Source organism: Corvus hawaiiensis, chromosome 3, assembly GCF_020740725.1.
Source record: "Corvus hawaiiensis isolate bCorHaw1 chromosome 3, bCorHaw1.pri.cur, whole genome shotgun sequence".
In the NCBI taxonomy this organism is placed as follows: Eukaryota; Metazoa; Chordata; class Aves; order Passeriformes; family Corvidae; genus Corvus; species Corvus hawaiiensis.
Window position 1 is genome coordinate 34,073,832 of NC_063215.1, and position 19,381 is coordinate 34,093,212.

Consider the following 19,381-nt stretch of genomic DNA (forward strand, 5'->3'; position numbering starts at 1 on the left):
CTTTCTTTTTCTAGTGGAAGTCCCCGGCACATTTGTGTCTTTCTCTTCTTCCTTTGAGCAAGATAATGAGTCGCATAAAAAGGTTAAAAAATATAAGCATATATGAGTAGGCAAGTTCTTTTATACTTCAGACTTATAATTTGAGTCTTTACAGTCCTACCTCGTCCCTCTGAGAAGCCTTTCATGTAACTGTCAATTTTGAGAACCTCTCAGAAGTCTAAGCAGCATCCTCCAGCAAACTATTAAAGCTCTCTGCACTAAAGGAAGAGAGGAGGCTGGATTCTCACCCAGTTTCCTAGCTGACAAGAAGAAACATTGTACTGACAGAAAAGTACACTCCACTTCCCTAACAGTGACTGAAACCAGTACTTTGGTCTTCCACAGGACAGACAGCGGTCTTGTTTCTCCAGTGTATCAATGCCAGTGCCCAAGACACAACCACTTACCTCATCAGAGTCAGACAACACTTTCTTCTTCATTGCATTGTATAACAGAATTATGTCATAGCAACTCTGATCTCTGTAAAAAGAAACACAAGCTAACATTTATTTTCCATCTTTACCTGTAGAACCAACTGTAATATGCCTAGGAAAAGGAAAATATTTATGAAGCCATTCCCAAATAAAATGAGAATGTGTTTAGTGCTATACAAATACTAAGAGAACTACAGTAATAAGTTAAGCTAACCTCTGCTCAAAAAGTTGTAAAATATAGATCACTTAACAGTGTGAATGTTTTAAAATTAAAAATCATAATCCTTTACCATGCATTTATCACCATCAGAAAAATCTATTCCTATACTATATAAAGGCCCATCTTGCTTTGTAAGGAGCATTAGAGTAAATTTACCATACAAAAGTGCAATTTAATAATTTAATTTAGCACCCGCAATGTATGACATTTGAAATGCAAGTGTGTAAGGACTAACACTGCTATTGCATAAACCTGCATAATTAAATCAGCAAAACACACACTAATTTTCAATTCTTGATTAACATGTAAAACTCCTCTACAAAGGAAAGCCCAAAGGTGTTCTACTATGTAGCAGTACAAACGACTGGGAAGAAAAGTGGTTTGTAACACTTTTACCACTGTAACTGTAAACACTCAGCCACTCCACACCGGAATCAGCATCCATAATACAGGCTACTGCCATTACCACTAGAACAGCTGTGAGAGAAGGTGAAAAAAGATAAACTAACTGCAACACCCACCCCCCATTTTCAGCTTTTTAAGATACTTAGGTAACTTAAGAAACTAAGACTCAGATTCTCAGATGCATCTAGATATTTCATTCTCATGAGAACTATAGGCTTTACTTTCCATTGTCTAGGCCTTCTACCTTACAGTTACAACCTTAAAAATAAAGTCTGGGCTTTACATGAATTGCTAGTTCATTTAAATTAGTGTATTAATAGACTCAAGCTATAGGCCATTATTAAATAAGAATATCCAAGAATATCCACTAATTTAGCTAAGCCAATTAAAAACACACACTTTGAAAAACTCTGAGCCACATACACTTTGAAAAACCCTGAGCTGCTTAATTAATCAGAAAAAAAAACATGTAGGACAAAGATGTTAAAGAACAAAATTAGTAACAGAAAAGCCCTTTAGATACATATCTGTTCCTAATGGTGTATATTTCACTAAAACTTTTAACATCTAAAGCAGTTAAGTGTTTTACATTCTCCAGCCAGTATTAGACATCACAGGTACTGAAGAAATTGAGCATTTATTTATGGAGTCAAAGTCCTAGTCAAAGTTCTAATGTTTTTTAAGAACACACAAAATAGAAAAGAACTAGATTTAATTTAACACTGACAAACGAAATCACTAAAAATGTCACAATTTTTGTTAAACTAACGAAGTATCTTGCTGTGTCTACAAGGTGGAAATAGCAGCGCTCATTGTGTATAAGCAAACCAAGGCAGTGGACACAGTAAGCTCTTACAAACTTCAGGTCTGTAGATGTGTCAACTGACTGAAAAATCTTAACTATTTCTCATTGACTTTGTCTATAGATAATAATAGAACATTTGAAAGATAGCTACAACTTCTGTCAACTACAAAGCCTCTAATTTTTACTTTGCATACATATAAAACACCATTTTCAAACCTATTATAAATTGTAATCTAGATTTTAGAATTAAATTCTCCCAATTATGTTAACCCAGCCAGTATTCAAACTCAAAATTAGAACTCCTAACTTACCAATGAATATATCTGTAACTCCATGAAGATACTCAGACCCATTTTTATGATTTAGGAGAAAGTATCTCAAAATAAAATGCCATGCCAATCTATGCCACTCAATGTATTACAGAACTTGTTTTACAAATTTATGAAATCTTTGTCAACATAAGGTTTATTCTTTTCTGCCCCAACAGCAGACAACAGGCTTATTTAAAGTGAAGAACTATCTTACTTTAAAATTCAGATCTAAAAAGGCTCGTACCTTGGTAAGAGATAGGAATAACAACAGACCTACTAAGCAACTCACTTTATGAAATGCAGCAGAAGATCTGTGACAAATTTGGCAGATTTGACAATAGGACTTCCAGGTTCATTAAATGTGCGAGTATTGTGTTCGATGTACCGGACTTCCCACATTAACGAAGAAAGGCGCCTGTGTAGAAACGGTTGTCAGAAAAGAAAAGGAGAAAGAAAGACGATTTCTAGCAATGTGTATGAACGGGGGGGGGGGGGGGGGGGGGAAAGTTACATCCTCCTTCTCATTTACTCTTGTTTTCCCTCACATCAGAAAACGTGCACATCGGATACGCCACCCTGAGTGACCAGCAGAAGGCATCTTCCTCTGGCTTCCTGTTCTCATGTTATATTCTGTGGTAATCTATACAATGGCTTCAAGAACATACAGTTGACACCCCTCAGGAAAACTCAGTTATGACACTTCAGCTTTTATTATTCCTTTATGATATACATAACCCATCCTATATCACCTTTGAACTCAGTTAAGGATTAACAAAATAGTAATAAAAGTGTTTTAGAATATACCTTTTTGTGACAGATAGACAACTATCAGATTTCCCCTGATTTAATAACCTAATTATAGAATAGCCACATTATAAATAATGATGCATAAAACAAAACTGAAAAAATAGATCAAAATCTAAAAAAGACAAAATAATAAGATAGTAAATACTCTGACAGCATAGAACTTACAGGTTTAAGGGACGTCTCATGAAAAGCTACCAAAAATCAAGTGATCAGAACAATCCACAAAATGTTATTAAAAAAAATAATAATTCACTGAAAAGCACAACACAGGGTGGTTGCTTATTACCTAACTAGGCCTGGGCAATATTACAAACTAAAAAAACCCCCAATTTATTGAAGGTGTGTTGATTACCAAAAATAACTGCTTACTCTTTTGACAAGAGAAACAATCCAGCAAAAAGTTCTCTCCATCTGACAGCAAAGCAATACATTAGAGAAGAGAAAGCTGGATTATCTCATACCACACAATAAACACGGAACAACATAAGTTCAATATTGCAATACAATGATAAAAACCAGGGATCCTTTTTTGAAAATGAAAAAGCAAATTCAGTTTAGAATTCAATCTTCATTTAGCATGTATAAAGCACTAAAAATGAACTTTGAAATTTGGCCCAAAACAAAATGCTATCCATATTTATTCAAAAGAAACTAAAGCAACACTGATTTTTAAACAAGAAATAGAACAAGAACTCAAGGAAACAGAAGTAATTTAAAGAACTATAATTCAACATAGATATTTACTAGAAAAAAAAAAAAGAAAAGGATAAAACCCACAGCAATTGCAATTGCAGTTTAGGAAAACATCAAAATGGTATCAAAACATATAAACTTCTTTTTATTGCTGTACAGCAACTCAGAATTTCAACACAAATAATTTAAGAAGTCACATTCTGTGTAGCTGGTTAAGCGATAATGCAAGAATATTTTTTAAAGCACATCAGGACAAAAAACCACTTGAGGTATTTTTAAGGTTTCTCATATTAAAATTATAAAAGTACTTTAAAAAAAATTATGAAGTGGAAACTTAATGCTTTGGTCTAAAGTCCTTTTACTAACCCTGCAATTTGAATCTCACATGGAACAGGTCATTTGCATAATCAGGAATTTGAATGCCATATAGGTCTAAAATAAATTTTGGAGATGTGCAATCCTTATTAGAGTTTTAGAAAATGGAAACCTAGATCAAGGGTAGAAGACGGAAGAAAGTAAAAGCGCACATGTGCGCCCACCTTCTAGTTTGGTATGACAAGACAAAGAGCTACCAAAACTACAGCTGCTGGTAGATCACAGCAGAACCGAGACTTGGGTCTAACCTGTAAAATCTGCTTTCCAGTCTTTGCTTAATGGTACTGAGGTCTGTGGGATATGCCACAACAGTGCAATACATTGGGTAAGCTTGAAGATCCACAGGTGCCACAAACGCAGAAGCAATATCTAGATGAAAAAAAAACCAAACAAACCACAAAACCCCCAGTGTTATATACCACAAAGTCCCACAGCAGTTTCAAGATTCACCCCCCTGCAATATACGCTATTTCTTCATGTTTGAAATGCACAGCAGTTTCCCAAAAATAACAGTTACTACTCTAGATATTCCAAACTATTTCTGATATTCTATTTAGAATGCTTGCTGAGGTGTGTGCTGTACATACCATTGCTGCAGTGACTGGGTACCCATTCTGTTATGCATGAAGCACCACACTCCCCAGAGGCACAGCAAGTGCACATATAATATACATATTTGAAAAGTATAAAAATTATATACAGATGAAGGCATGTAATTCAGTATCATTATTTACAGCACAGGCTTGTTTCATTTCGTTTTGTATTGCCACTCTCACATCTTCAAATAAAGCAATCCATTAAATTCCTGCCATAAAAGTTACAGTGCTATTTCAGCCTCTGTAAGATGTGGGTAAAATCCACGCTCAAAGTAAAACAGAAACACTCTCTCCTGCCCCTACCAAAAAGCAAAGAAGCCTTCCAAAACCAATCCCATATAGTGCTAGAGGACTGCTGTGCAATTTAAGTCTGTGCACCGAAACAATGTTGCCATTTCCCTCCTCTGCTTCCAAGCATCATGAGGGCTTAGACAAATCATTCTAACATCTTATATCTCAAGGAAAAATACTGCAATACAAAACAATGAAACTACCTTTTAAATTCTTAAAAGTCTTTAAAAAACAGATAATATGCTGTTGCTAAAAAAAGACTGCTCTTCTTCTAAAAGCTGTTTACTTATTCTTTCGAATGTTCTAGCAACTGCTACTTTGTACCAATATGCACCACCACACGTGCTATAGCTAAATCCCAAACTAAGCAGTCTGTCGTACAACATAATGCAACCTTGTAAAGCATTACTCTTAGATGGTGCAGCAAAAACAGCTCAAATTTAATTTCCTCACAGTTTTTTTAAAACATAAATCTCTAATTTGTTTTACTACACTGTACAGGTAATTCCTTTGTTTAGGATGCAAAGGGAGGTTTCTTATGCAGTATGTCATCAAAGAAACCATATGGGATATACAGGTAATCAGAATTATTTCAAGAGTTAAGTTTTGTGGCTTTTTTGAAGCATGTCTTACTTTGTATTAAGTGCTTCAAAAATCAGTTAAACAAAGTGTCTGTGACAACTTTTATATTTAATGCATGACCACTGTTAGCCCAAAGCCTAAGACTGCTGATTTAACACCTTTTGATCCCCATAAAGACATACAGAAGACTTCTAATTCAGCCTGTATTTGCTGATGGATCCCCATCCAGACATCCATCTTTGATCAGGTAAATTTTGCAATGATGTGTTAAACATTTTTAACAATTACTTTTTCAGAAGCTATGTAAAGAGTAATTGCTCAACAACCAAATAGCAAGTAGCTTTCCTAAGGTAATCAATTACTTTTTCCTAAGCATTATGTATAATTAAGGAAAAATGGAGAAGAAATCAGGAATTAGAAAAGACTAATACAGGGAAAATCCACACACAGGTATTCATTATCTAATTAAATCTATGACTTTTTTCTTCCCCCCCATCTGTCTGTAATGTAGTTAATATTCTCTTAATCATAAAGGTTTTAATTTTAACCCCGAACATGAGAATCTGGTAGCTAAAAGTTAAAAATCAAGTACTTTCTTTTAACATGTAAAACCCCTAGCATATGTCAAATTATCTACAAAAAAGCAACAGTTACCTTGGGAAACAGGAAAAAATTTAGGTTTCATAAGTACTCACTATATAAAAACTTTTAAAATGTTCAATGAGAAAGTTTTGTTCTAGTTAATCAAGAGGTTAAAGGTGTATTTTATCACAATTACTTTGGTAATTTCAGAAGTGCACATGATCACTGTCTGAAAAACATAAACCAAAAACATTTCCCATATTATTCAGAATTTACCTAGAGTCATTAGTTGATTTATCCCTGCAATAATTCTGTCACACTCCTCATCTCGGGTCCTGGAGCCCCACTCTCCATCCAAAGGTTTGTAGAGCAGTGTTCTACGTTCATCGTCAGTTAAAGGAACACTAGTTCCCAGTTCTTCTGGAAATACAGCTGGAATGTAATATGAAAATTAAATAAAGCATAAATGTTTGCATCTTGTGTAACGCATATACCTGTAAATCAAAAATACCATGAAATCATTTTTACAAATGCATAGTTCTTGATTGCTCAAAGACATTTTGGATGTATCCAGTATCCTTTCTGTTTATTATTCTGTGTTACATTTAAATCCTTACAATGCAGTTTGGTGCAGTAGTCCTCCGTGGAGAAAGATTTATCCTCTTACAAATAGCTAATTGTAAAATTTATTTTAGAACCAATTAAGACACTAATTTATCCCAGTTAAAACTTGTGTTTTGGTTTTGGAGTTATTTTTTGTTTAAAACCCAACATTCTTGGTAATAACTTGTTTTGGTAAGGAATGGCAGATGATTTCCAGAGGGAGTTTAAGATAACTTTGATATTTCTGCTAAACATTCCCCAGGTAGTAGTTCTACAATGTCACAGTTCTGAGTTCAAATGCTAAAACCAGAGTTCCTGAGTGTACAAAGGAATAGTGTTCTCACCTTAGCACCCTTGAGGACCTACCAATATTGACAATTTATAATGTAACAGCAGATTTTCAAGGTATGATGTTAAGCGGTCCTCTTAACAAGTTTTAAGAAGGTGTAACAAATATTGATATTTGTGAATATAGTGAAAAAATCAGGTTCAGGTTTAGTTATCTTAAGCAGTACCTATCCTTTGTCTGAAAATGGTTTCTCCTTTCTTAAGACAACAGGAATTGGCCTCTACTAAAAAGTAAACAGGGCCTTCTATTTTAATTATTTTAGTTATGTTACCAGTCCAACACCTGTATTTTACTTATGACAAGGAGGTACCCATTAAAAGAAGGATTGAACCAAAATGAAAAGTTGAAATGAGCACATTTACAACTTAAAATAATTAAGAATTATTTATCGTTATTTTTGAGAGACAACATTATCAAATGTTTCATGGAAAACACAAATGAAAATGCTGATTCTACTTTGCTTTAACCAGAGTTCTATGAAGTCTTAAAAAAACCCAACCAACAAACCAAAAACCTATGTAAGAAGAAATACTACATTCTTGTCTGTGAACATGTGAACAGTGGCCATGCTATGCTGTCCACTCTGCAGCATGTGTATCTGCTACATGTGCTGGTCCAGAGGGGGAGAAAAATCCTACTCTGTACCAAACTCTCTCATAGGCACAGGTTGCAACTGCAATGCACTGAATGTCTGCAGGAATGCTGACATATCTTAGAGCAGCCAGTTTCCTCAAGCTGATCTAGGGCATGGGTTTATCTTCAATCCTTCCTAACTGTACAAAGAGTTAAATTTAACTGTACATTATCTATAGTAATTTTTGTATTTGTCTATTTTCAACATCACTCAGTTTATCTAGCATGGCTGGTTTTTTCACAGTTCTTTTATCTTGATTCACTTTTAGTTTAGTAATTGATTTAAAGATACTCTTTAAATGCAACTGGTTTGTGGGCCTTCCTCCCATCACCCCAAAAAAATAGGATTGTTTATGTAAAACCATATAACATTTTTTTTTTCTTCTTAAAATACACTTGTAAAGCAAATTCTATTATTAAGATAACATACCATTACTTGGTATCAGCTCCATGTCCCAAGGGCTCATCTTCTCAGTATCACCATTGTCCCAGCTTAAAAATAACCACACTTGAATTATCTACTAATATTGCTTCAACAATGTAATTATTTAATGTTTGTAACATAACTTAAATTTATATACCCCAGACTATTATAGTAAAGTGGTACAGAGAAATGCATGACTGAATTTAATGAAAGCAAGTTTCTCAGTCAGTACTTCAAATGAAATAACTAATTAACATAAAAAAGATCGAAGATAAATTTGCTAACCAGACATTGTAGCACTGGAATAAGCTATCAGGATAATCAGGCTGAAGAGGTTCCTGGCTTTCAATTGTTCCAAACCACCAAGCATCGTCTATCACTGACCTGAAACGATCACCTAGGTAAGAACACAAAATAATTTCATTAATATAAGGCATGTTACCCTCCCAAGAAAAGCAGGTTTTAGATATATCTGGCTTGATCTTGAATACAGAAATCCTTTGGGACATTTACAGCCTTAGCAGGCAAGCATGAGTCAATGCTCAGTTAAAAAAAACCCAAACAAAACTACTAAATTCTTTCTGAAGATTGTTTTTTAACCAAAATGAAAGTTAATGTGGCATTTTAGAAAAATACCTATTTACAAATCTACCTATACATTCTTTACTTATGAATTTATTTCTTAATTTCATATAAAAGGTAAGACATTTCAATGCTTTAAGACTCCTTTAAGATTCAAATCTACTTGCATTAAATACTACCTGCTACCCTAAGATAACTGAGCACTATGACACTTCTATATGGGGAATATTTTACAAGCTGCTGAGCTCATCCTCCTTAGTTTCTGAAGGGCTTTTTCAGCGATGCAAATGTAATTCAAGAGGTTCATTCCCTTTACTATGCAGGCAATCTGACTGATAATAGAATAAAATTTATTAAAGCTTGCTCAAAAGGTTAGCAAAGTAATTTACTGTGACTTGCAATTGCTTAACTACCACAAAGCATTCACGCAGCTGAGAAAAAAGGTCAGAAGCATTATTTAAAAAAATTACACATGAGAATGCATGTATTACACAACATCATAAATGCTAACATTTTCTACAACACATGCCACAAAATTTAGAAACAATTTTTAGTGTAGTATTCAGCTCAATACAAGAACAAATGTAATTTAAGTCTGAGATTGCAAGAACAACACATTTTTATGCTCATAGGATATACACTCTCAACTGCTGTAGTATTTGTTCCATTTCAACACATCCAACCTCTGCCCAAATGCTTGCTGAAGTTGTCTGAACTAACAGGAAGTAAATATATTCTCAAAAATGGTCTGCTTTCTTTACTGCATTTTTTTTATACTTTAAATTTAATGGATCACAAGTAATTCCAGGACAATTACAAAGCTTCTGTTAATAGTCCTAATTGTGCTGAATAGGACCAGGTAAACCAGAAATATCTGAAATGCAAGATCAAAAATGTAAATAAGGGCTGATGCTTTATTTTAAAATAATAAATTATTTTCTGAAGAGCTATAAATTTACAGTCTTCCAATCTGGCCTTCCCTAGTGATCAGTTTTACAAAGAAACGTGCGTAGGTACAACTGTGAGTGACTTCACTGAGTTGAACGTTAAGCAGAACAAAGCCACTTGAAGGGGCATATAGTGGCAGCTGCTTCTAAGTTCTCAAGGGTCACAGCATTCCTACAGACAGAATGCTAAAGCAGGAAAGAACATGATTGAAAGAACCATCGCCTGAATCACTACTTTCCCCACGTCCTCTGTGCTACCTCATCTATGCAGAGAGCAGTCCAAAATCTCTTACAAGAAGGTGGCTCTAACCCAATTTTCCAGAACTGAGTATCCCCACATAAAGCACACTTGAAGATAACATAAAATGTATGTTGAATTTACAGTGGTTGCGATGTAAGAGACAGGTATGCACACCTGTCTAAGACATACAGCTGAAGTTGCAGGAATACTACTGGAATAGCTTTTAGCCCAAATATTAAACTTGAAGTTTAGTAAGTTTAGTAAGATAAAGATATGCAATAAATAGAATCGGAATACAAATAAGAACCTGTAATTTCTCAAACTTATGTTTGTTCCCTCTAAAAGGATTCATACATTAATATAAATTTAATATTAAAAATATAATAGATAAGAAAATATTCTTCCCTAAAACAAACAAAACCCAAACAACAACAAAAATTCACATTATTTGCATTGGAAGCTTGATAAAAGGTCCTGGTACTTCCAATACTTTCTGTGTAGCTTCAGTTTATTCCAGACTGCAAATTTCTTGAAATACAGTTGCCAGCCCAGGAAGCCTGGCTAGGCTATTTACAAACAAATTATGGCAATCATTCTGGTGCTGCTGCAATTTTGTGCAAAAACATGGCATAGCAGAGGAGGACAAGACAACAGATCCATAACCATGAAGAAAGAGCAAAGCTTAGTGACATACGAGTAGATCTTGATCAACCTTGTCACTTAAGAGATCTTTAAACTGAAATGATCTTTGAAGAAGAAATCCAGGTTTACATTTCTTAGTGGATCAGAAGCCTAGGTCTTTACCAAATTCCCAATAGAACTGAAGATGAACTGTCTTTTCAGACAACATAGTGTGAAGTATGAGATGATGTGGAACTTACTCCTATGCCATCATGTAATTTATACATCTACTGCTAAGGCACACAACCTAAGGATATCATAGGACAGAAGATTAATTTATTCCATTGCTGAAAGGTGATCTTTGTCATCATATGGAAAAGATGACTAGGAAATTGATCTGACTGGAGGACCTAACAGTCATGGGCATTCTTCCAGTATCCAGTACTCCAAAATAACTGAGCACAGGCAAAGTAAAAAGAATCCAAGTCATTCCCTCATCACTTAGCAGTGAATTATAATTATATACACTTCAACGCAGCTAAACCACAGGGTTTAGAACAGAATTCAAAAAGTGTAAGGAGATGGAAAGAGCACTCTTTGTACAATCTAGAAATCAATTTCCAATTTTTTAAAAATTATTTCCATGTTTTCAGCAGATATTTCAGAAATTGAAAAAAAAATAATCCTAGTAGCAATGCAGTTGTAGGAGGGCCTTCGATTAAAAAAAAAAAAGATACACACAATATATAGGCTACAAGAAGTTATCAGCTAGCAATAAACACCATATTCCTCAAACCTATCCCTAACTATTCGCTCTGCAAATATACAACTGACTTTTTCTTTGCAGTTTCTTTTAGAGATCACCTTCACTATTTTGCTTGCTTGCTGACACTTTGATCAAGGACAAAGTAGAATTCCCCAGCTAACTATGGGCATATCTTAGTCTCTGATTTCAGCACAGTATTAGGATTTATTTACTATAACCTACTTTTAAGAAAGTTATCATGAAAATAGGTAGAAACTTAGAAAAACAAGCAAACAAAACCACAGCACGCAACTCTCCCACAACTCACCTATATTCCATCGCCTATGCTTCGCATCATCGAATTGTTGCCTCAAAACTAGGAAATCTATGACATCTGGCATATCATGGTACCTAATTACAACAGAACACATAACTATTAAGTGATAAAACAGAAAAAGCATACAGTAAGGCACTTACATAAAAAAATTAACACTTCGAATCCAACACTTGAAAAGCACAAGGTCAATATTACTGTCATCATTTAACTTTCAACCTCAACACCCCCCTGGCCATCCCCCTCCAAGAAAACTCCTAATTTGCATACAATACTGCTTTCCTTACTTCATGGTGAAGGCTCCTCCAGTCAGTTTACCCGTATCAGGGTCAAGAAAAGCTAGTTTAAGACAGCAGAGAGTAGGCAATCCCACTTCATACTTAATCCCAACTATTTTCATCAGCTCTTGCTCCTAGAATAAACAAAACGTACCACCACTGAAGTTAACTGAAATAGCTTTCTGAAACATGAAAATATGGGTATATTGAATATACTATATTTCTGCCAGATCACATCAAAATCAAGAATCTGAAATTTAGTCTTCCACAACAAGCTATTATTTCACAATGCAATATGTTTGAAAAATTTGCTGTGAAGTATAACCATCTCATCTGCTCGAGCAGATACAAAAAGTAGCACAGTTGAAGGTCTGGTTTCATTTGACTATTAAGTTAAATTTTTCCTCTTATTTTACAATATTAGGAGCACTAAATTTATTTCTATCAAGGAGTTACTTCCAGTTAGTTTCTATTTTTTTTTTTAATATTAAGATATAAACAAAAAAGAAAAAGAAGTCATACCCGCAATTCCATTTTATGCCATGGTTGTTTCTTGGGATTAATATTATATACTTTGTTCTTCTTGGCCATTACAACGTATGCTTCATGACCTTGTCGGAAATAGTAGACCTAAAAGTGAAGTGTGACAGTTATCCAACAAAGACTCTGAGGAGCTGAAATGCTAACAAGTCACTGCCATACAGTGTGTGTACTCTCTCTTTCATCAACTTTTCAGTCTGTTTTCCTGCAAAAGTTGTGGGTTCTTAAAAAATTAAGTGGAGGAAAATTTTAAAAGCTATTACAGAAACATTTATAGAAAAAAGCAGGAAATACTTAGAACACTGTTTTCTGTATGAACAAAATACCCTAAATTACATGTGAAACCAAAACAAAATCAGTACAAAACCATCCATGTATCATTGTACCACAGAGCAACTCAGTGACAGCAACAAGAATTCCACTAATCCACCTGGTTAATCATCACTGCAGGACAGCCCTAAGTTAACAATCAAGCATCACGAAATTCACTATCTATCGTATCTTTTTTGAACAAGAATATATTCTAGAAGGAAAAGTCTGTTATTGTTCTGGTAAGATTTTGGTGTTTGCTTCCATGTAACTGAAAAAATAGCTTAACAAAGGCATGAACAAACTAAAAAAGACATTTCCAGTGCTTATTAATTTTTTTTTAATCCTTCCAGTATAAATTTCCATGGTCAGACATCCAGAGTCTAACAGTTCTACTTTGATCTTGTTGTATAAGATACCACATGGATGAACACTTTTATTATAAGCCATCACTGTAATGAGGTAGTAAGCTGAAACCCATAAACATGTATTCAAGGAATGTATTTGAAAAGCAAAACAGAGGTTCCACAAACTAGCTAGAACAAAATCTGATAAATGGCTGTATTCTTGGTACGATGCATGCCAAACAAAAGATCCTCTGTAAGTGTCCCAACATGGGATTTCCATCTAACAGCATGAGGGAAAGATAGCTTTAATGTAAAGGTCCAATGCAACAAAAAAAAAAAGCAGAGCAGAAATCCCCCTAAGTTTTAAAATATACAAATAAACACACTAATATTTGTATTTCTATCTGCTTTCCAAAACTCTTGTTTAAAACATTGTAAAGAAGTGTCTGCCAACTTTCTACATTAACAGGTACTGAACTCTTAGTGTCACATGGAAATTTTTAACTCTTTTAAATGGAGAAGGACTCAGCATCACATTTTTTTTAAATCTGGTTTTAGAGTATTCAATATACACAATATCCTCATAGGGACAAAACACATAACAGCTACAAAAGGCATGAAAGCAGTGAGAATCTCTTAGGCATTGTCAGAATCTATCTGTCAGGAAAAGGAAGAGGCTACTGAGACAAATCTGAAATAAGGCCACTTTACATTACACTCTCAACATTGTGATGATTGTTTCCCATACCTTCCAGTGAATCAAAACAAAAAAGTGCACAGGCTACAAACAATCTCTGCTACACTTAGTGTTTCTGTGAAACCACTACATAAATTCAACCTACTCTTTACAGAAGTGAAATATTCTGTATTTTGCAAATGGCTCTAAGCATTGCATCTTCTGTCAGAAGAACAAATTTGGAAGATTTCTGTGAAGAAAAAAAATTCATGTCTTTTACCAGGAACTATTCTTTTTACTCTTGATTAATTCCTGCTTCTTCATGTTTGTTGTAGGACACAGACAAAACTGCTCTTTATCTGTGTTAATGGCAGAACACTCCAACAAACACGCCTTGTATTTGGATATTCAGACAGGGAAGTTGCAGCCCCATCTCTCTGGTGTATTTCCACTGTTCCTCAAGACACATGGCAGAGATCTGTAAACAGCACTATTCAGAAAGGGAAATGTGGTGGCACGTGCTATTCTTATGCACTAAGTGTAACTAAATATAGCACTACTGTTTTTTCTTACTTTTTTGTACAGCTTGAGAACAAATTTGAAATATCTCTCCTCCCAAATCTTATAAAACATACCTACTATCCAGCAAAATGTTGGAAGGCCACACAATATCTCTTCTCACAACATTTTTCTAATTAAACCAACCCTTTATTTCTGTGAATCTCAAAAGTAACTTTCTAGATTAATAATTTCTTTTCACATATTAAGTAAATCTGGGGAAGGCAAGTATCAGAGATGGAATTTCAGACAGAGCAGCTAGATTACAAACGTACTCTCTATTGGTGCAATTATTCCTCCTTTCTAGGCACAGGACAGGAAACTTCCTGTTCTCCCATATAAAGCATTTTCAGCAAAAGGATGTACCCCACTTAGATATTCCTAGTACACACTGTACATGCTATTCAGCAGGTGCCAAATCAAACACAACAGTTTATCTTACTAAACCAATACGATATTAAAGTCTCCTGAGCAGTATGGTACTGATAAATCCTTGCCTGCTTCACTGTATCCAGATGGTATCAGGCACCAAATATATTTATTTGGATTTGATCTTTGAACAGCAGAGTTTCCAAAACATGCTTACTGGAGGGTATAAATCCATAAGCATTTTCTCTTGTTGCATCTCTCAACTTCAAATGCTCCTTCCGTCCCTCACTAGCTTTGTCAATGTAATTTTTGCACAGTTGTGCTGTGAACTGGATCTGTGAAGTGATCCAGTAAAAACAAAACTGCTTGCACATGCAACCTCTGCTTCTGATTCAGTTTCTAAAGTGGTGCCCACAAAAAGCTTTAGCTTGGGAACAAAGTTAATCAACTTTGCCACCGTTTCAAGTATTTCTCCAACAGCATTCTGTAGGTCTGATCTATACAACAACTCTGTTTAGCAACTCAGAAAACATGCTGCTCCCCAAGGAGACAACACACTGCCCATTACAGCATAAGCCAGCTATTTCCTCTTATTTTAACCTGAGGGGGTTTTAAACATGCACAGACTCTGGCTTTCAAGACTGCATTTTATCCAATACTACTTATTTGTACAATTCACTGTAATGTTCACTTGCTACATATTCCAAAGTAGAAACTGGTGGGTGTCCTTTTGCTACTGTATTTTCAGACATCGGGTCATGTTTACAGAGTGTTTACAGTCTGGTTGGTATAAAATACATATAAATAAAATTTTTCTTGTGGTTTTCTGTTCTAAGAGACTAGCAGAAGTTTTCTGATATCAGGAACACAAGTGAGAAGGACAATATCAGAGTTTTCCTTCTGAATAAATGATTTTTTTTTAAAAATTACATTGTCCACTCAAAACAATCACACCAAACAAAAAAACCCACAACCTTCCCCCAGAGGCTTAATTCCTGGTTTTTACTTCAAGTCCCAAACTGAAGTATGTTTTCCAGGCTTAATTTCATATTTGATTTCTTACCTGTTCTTCAGCATACCAAATGCTCTACAATTAAGGAATATTTTCATGACATAAAGCACCTCATACAGCTTGTCTACAGGTGTCAAAAGGAAATTAACACACTGAATACCATACAAGAAGGCACACTACTGCAACAGCAAGGAATAATAATAATAATAATAATAATAATAATAATTTTTTTTTAGACGTCAAAGCAACACTGTGCAGAATATTTTCTAAATACAAGGAAGTGAAAGCAAATTTTAGCTAGATCAAAGAATGTTTTTAAGAAAATCCGAAATATTTTGATTGTAAGTCTCTGGGGAAAAAATGCACAGATTAAAATAAAAAAGGCAAAAACAAGCCAAAAGAAGCAAGGACACATAGGGAAAACTAACTACAATACCTCATCCCCCATCTGTGGCACAAATGGGCACCGCCGAGGAACAGTATCTGTAATCCATGCTGAAGGCAGCCATTCTTCCAGCGTCAAACCATTTTCTGCCAGAACTCCTACAGCCAGCCTCTGAAGAAAACATACACATCAGATTAGTATGAAATTTTTGCTAGCGTGAGGATTAATTTTAACTGCCTTTTGAGTTTTTTTGCAGGGGTGTGTGGGGATGAGCTCTAACAAAAACTGAATTTAATAACAGTCCAGTAACCATGTCTTGTGCCCAAAAAGAAAAAAACGGAAGCATGTCATTTACTCTAATCCACTTGGTTGCCTTGACCAAAACAGCACTAAATTATACAGCTGCCTCCAATTAGGGAACCTTGCACAAAACAAGGAGGAAAAGATTTATGAGGTGAATCATGTGAAAATTACCTGGATTGGGTACATCCACCTTACCTACTGGCATATTTACTATAAAGTGCAGTGGAACTGCACTTTCTGAATGTATTTCCACATCACATACTTGAAAGCAATGACACTCACTGCAGTTGCTTGTCCTAGGTGCACACTGCTTGTCTGTATCTAATAGGTCAGATTAAGCAGGGGTTTGTACAACCATTCAAGCAAGGCTGCTTTGAAATTCCTAACAGGATCTTATGTGTGTACAGACAGCAACCCTGGATGGCTGTACAGAAATCCACTCCATACAGCCACTGATGGAAGACTCTGCATCTCCAGACTGCAAATAGGATACACCACATGTAATTCCATTACACAAATTCAAGTGTGGTTTCATATGACAAGTAGTACTTTGATGAGTGCACCAGCAAGTATCACAGGAAAAAAATATACATAAAGTTAAAAAAAAAGTCCACCAAAAAAAAAATTAAAACAGAACCTCTCTATTGTAATAAATCAATAACATAGAAGCACTTTGTGAATTCTGAGGTTCAAGCAGGTCTGTCTTGCAAAAAACTGATACACTGCATCAGAGCAAAGTGTCCAGCTAACTGGTGAATTATGGGAAGGTAAGAAACAGCCTTTAACCAGAGAACCTTCCCTTGTCATATCTTTACACATTAATCATCAGTTTAAAGCTCTCTGGAAGCCAAACTTGATCTTAGTTATTCAACAGGAAGGCACTATTTCCAGTGACTTTTTAAAGTAATTTCTGCAACTCTACTAAATGCTTTAGTAATTAGTTCCACTACCTGACTACATGCTCAGGTGGATTTGGGGTGTTTGTTTGCTTTTGGGGGGGATAGGGATGTTGAACGGGGAAACGGCTCAGTTCTGAGCTTCATGTCTGCGTCATTGGGTGCTACATCTTATTGTAACAAAATAAGGAAGGACATCATTCTGAATTTATTCCTTTCTAAACCATGATAGTTTTATACAAGCTTTTTCATCATATCTCTTCCAAACTCTCTCCCTTCTAAGAGAGACTGCTCTGTGTCTGCCCAAAAGAACCAAAAATGTTCTCTACTTTTGATCTTTCTGGGTGATCCTTCCTTGTCCTTCTTCACTGCCATATCAATTTTTTAGACTGATTTTTGGTAGAGGAGATTAGAAATGTAAGCACCATTCAAGATCATGAAGCCCATGCATTAATAGACATGACTGTCAATTTTTCTCTGCTCCTTTCTTAATTTCTAAGTGTGTTGGGTTGACCCTGAGTTGATGGACAGTCTTTAAGACCAATTACGCTTCTCACAATTTACATATTTAAACCGCACCGAAAGGCGGGATTTTCCCCTTTTTGGTCGGAGCTCGCCTGCTGGAAGGTGGGGGGGCTCCGAGCCTCCCGGCCCCGCTGGGCCGGGCCGGGGCCACTGCCCCTTTCCCCCTTTCCCATCGCTGCGGCACGGACCCTGGGTCACTGAGGGGGACTGTCCCAGAGCCGCAGGCAGCTCAAACCAGCCATGGACTGCTCACAGCTAAACCCATCCAGCGCGGCTTCTGGGGACAGGCGGGTCCCTCTCCTCTCCGTGCGGAGCCGGCGGAGCCAGCGGGAGCCGGCAGAGCCTCCTGTCTGCAGCCAGCACACTCCGTGCTGAACTGAAGAGGACACCATGCAGCCAGCAGCACAGAGGGAGCGAGGCTTTCCCCACCGTAAAGCCCGAACAAGAACACCCTTCAACATGGCGGCTTCAGAGTCAGAGAGAAAGAGAAGTGAGTCACGTGGGACGGAGCTGAGCATGGCGACGGGAGAAAAGAGGGCGGTGCCGCGGTTCTGGCGCGCAGCTTAAAAGAAACCTTCTTGCATGCCGTGGTAAGAAACTGTAATACCACAAACTGTTTGTCTCTTTAATCCATTTTGAAGAACATGGGGGGGGGTGGAGAATCAACGTGTGCCTATGAAGTTTGTGAAGAGTGCCTATGCCAGGCTATATAGAAGTAGTAAGAGGCTGTTAGAGACTTGTGGCGAAGAAAAGCCTCTGTGTGCAGGCCAAAATAACTTATCCTTAAAAAGATGAATAACCCCATGTGATGGCCCATGTTCTGTAGTGTGAAAGAACTGTGAAATTCTTCATGGGAGAGATGTTCTACACACAGCAGACTGTTTGTTTCCGGGCGGGTCTGCTATTGGTGGCAGTTTGGGAACCACGTGCAACTGAAGGAAAACCCTTTTTTCCTTAAGCATAAGAGAGAGACTTTTCAAGAACTGCAACACTGACTAACATCCCATGTTCTGTTATCCCTTGTGTGAGCTGGATAAAAGGAGAGAAGTGCTGGAAAGAGGGGGGGGGGGGGGGAATTTACTTTAATTTTGTTTTGTTGTTTTCTCTTTACTTTTAATTCTGTTAGTAATAAAGCTCTTTCATTGTACTGCAACTGTTTAAGGTTTGTAGCCTGCTTTGCTTTTCTCCTAATTCTTATCTCACAGAAGGAAAATAAGTAAATAATGAATATTTTGAATCAAAACCACTACATTTAATTGGTGTTTTCCGCCCGGTTTCAAACTCAACCCGCTACACTAAGATTCTCTGTGTGGCTACAAAGACAGTAAAAACTTCTTTCCTCAATGAAAAGCCCTAATTTTGAATCAGGATCAGGATGAGGAAGAACTTTCTATCGGAAAGGCCTGTGAGCTCTCTGCTCAGTAAGGAGGTCAAATGTCCACCAAAAGAAACTTCAAAGACTAACATCTGTCAGAAATGACAGGTGTAATTAATGGGATAGAGGAAAGAGAGATGATTTTCTGCAATTCCTTCCAGCCTCGTATTTTCTTGTGACTCAAGAAAT

The 19,381-nt window shown here is 36.2% G+C and overlaps 1 protein-coding gene across 2 annotated transcripts in view; it reads right to left on the minus strand.

Moving 5' to 3' along the window:
- Window positions 1–19,381, minus strand: part of LOC125322963 (pleckstrin homology domain interacting protein) — a 108,801-nt gene that overhangs the window by 13,463 nt on the left and 75,957 nt on the right. For both annotated transcript variants that reach the window (XM_048297427.1, XM_048297426.1), the window contains exons 24-34: window positions 16,145–16,264; window positions 12,420–12,527; window positions 11,907–12,031; window positions 11,614–11,696; window positions 8,435–8,546; window positions 8,156–8,217; window positions 6,417–6,572; window positions 4,338–4,458; window positions 2,504–2,629; window positions 447–519; window positions 1–51 (exon numbers count right to left, since the gene is read on the minus strand). In XM_048297427.1, the coding sequence (XP_048153384.1) occupies window positions 1–51; window positions 447–519; window positions 2,504–2,629; window positions 4,338–4,458; window positions 6,417–6,572; window positions 8,156–8,217; window positions 8,435–8,546; window positions 11,614–11,696; window positions 11,907–12,031; window positions 12,420–12,527; window positions 16,145–16,264 (1,137 nt within the window). The remainder of the gene's footprint in view (window positions 52–446; window positions 520–2,503; window positions 2,630–4,337; window positions 4,459–6,416; window positions 6,573–8,155; window positions 8,218–8,434; window positions 8,547–11,613; window positions 11,697–11,906; window positions 12,032–12,419; window positions 12,528–16,144; window positions 16,265–19,381) is intronic.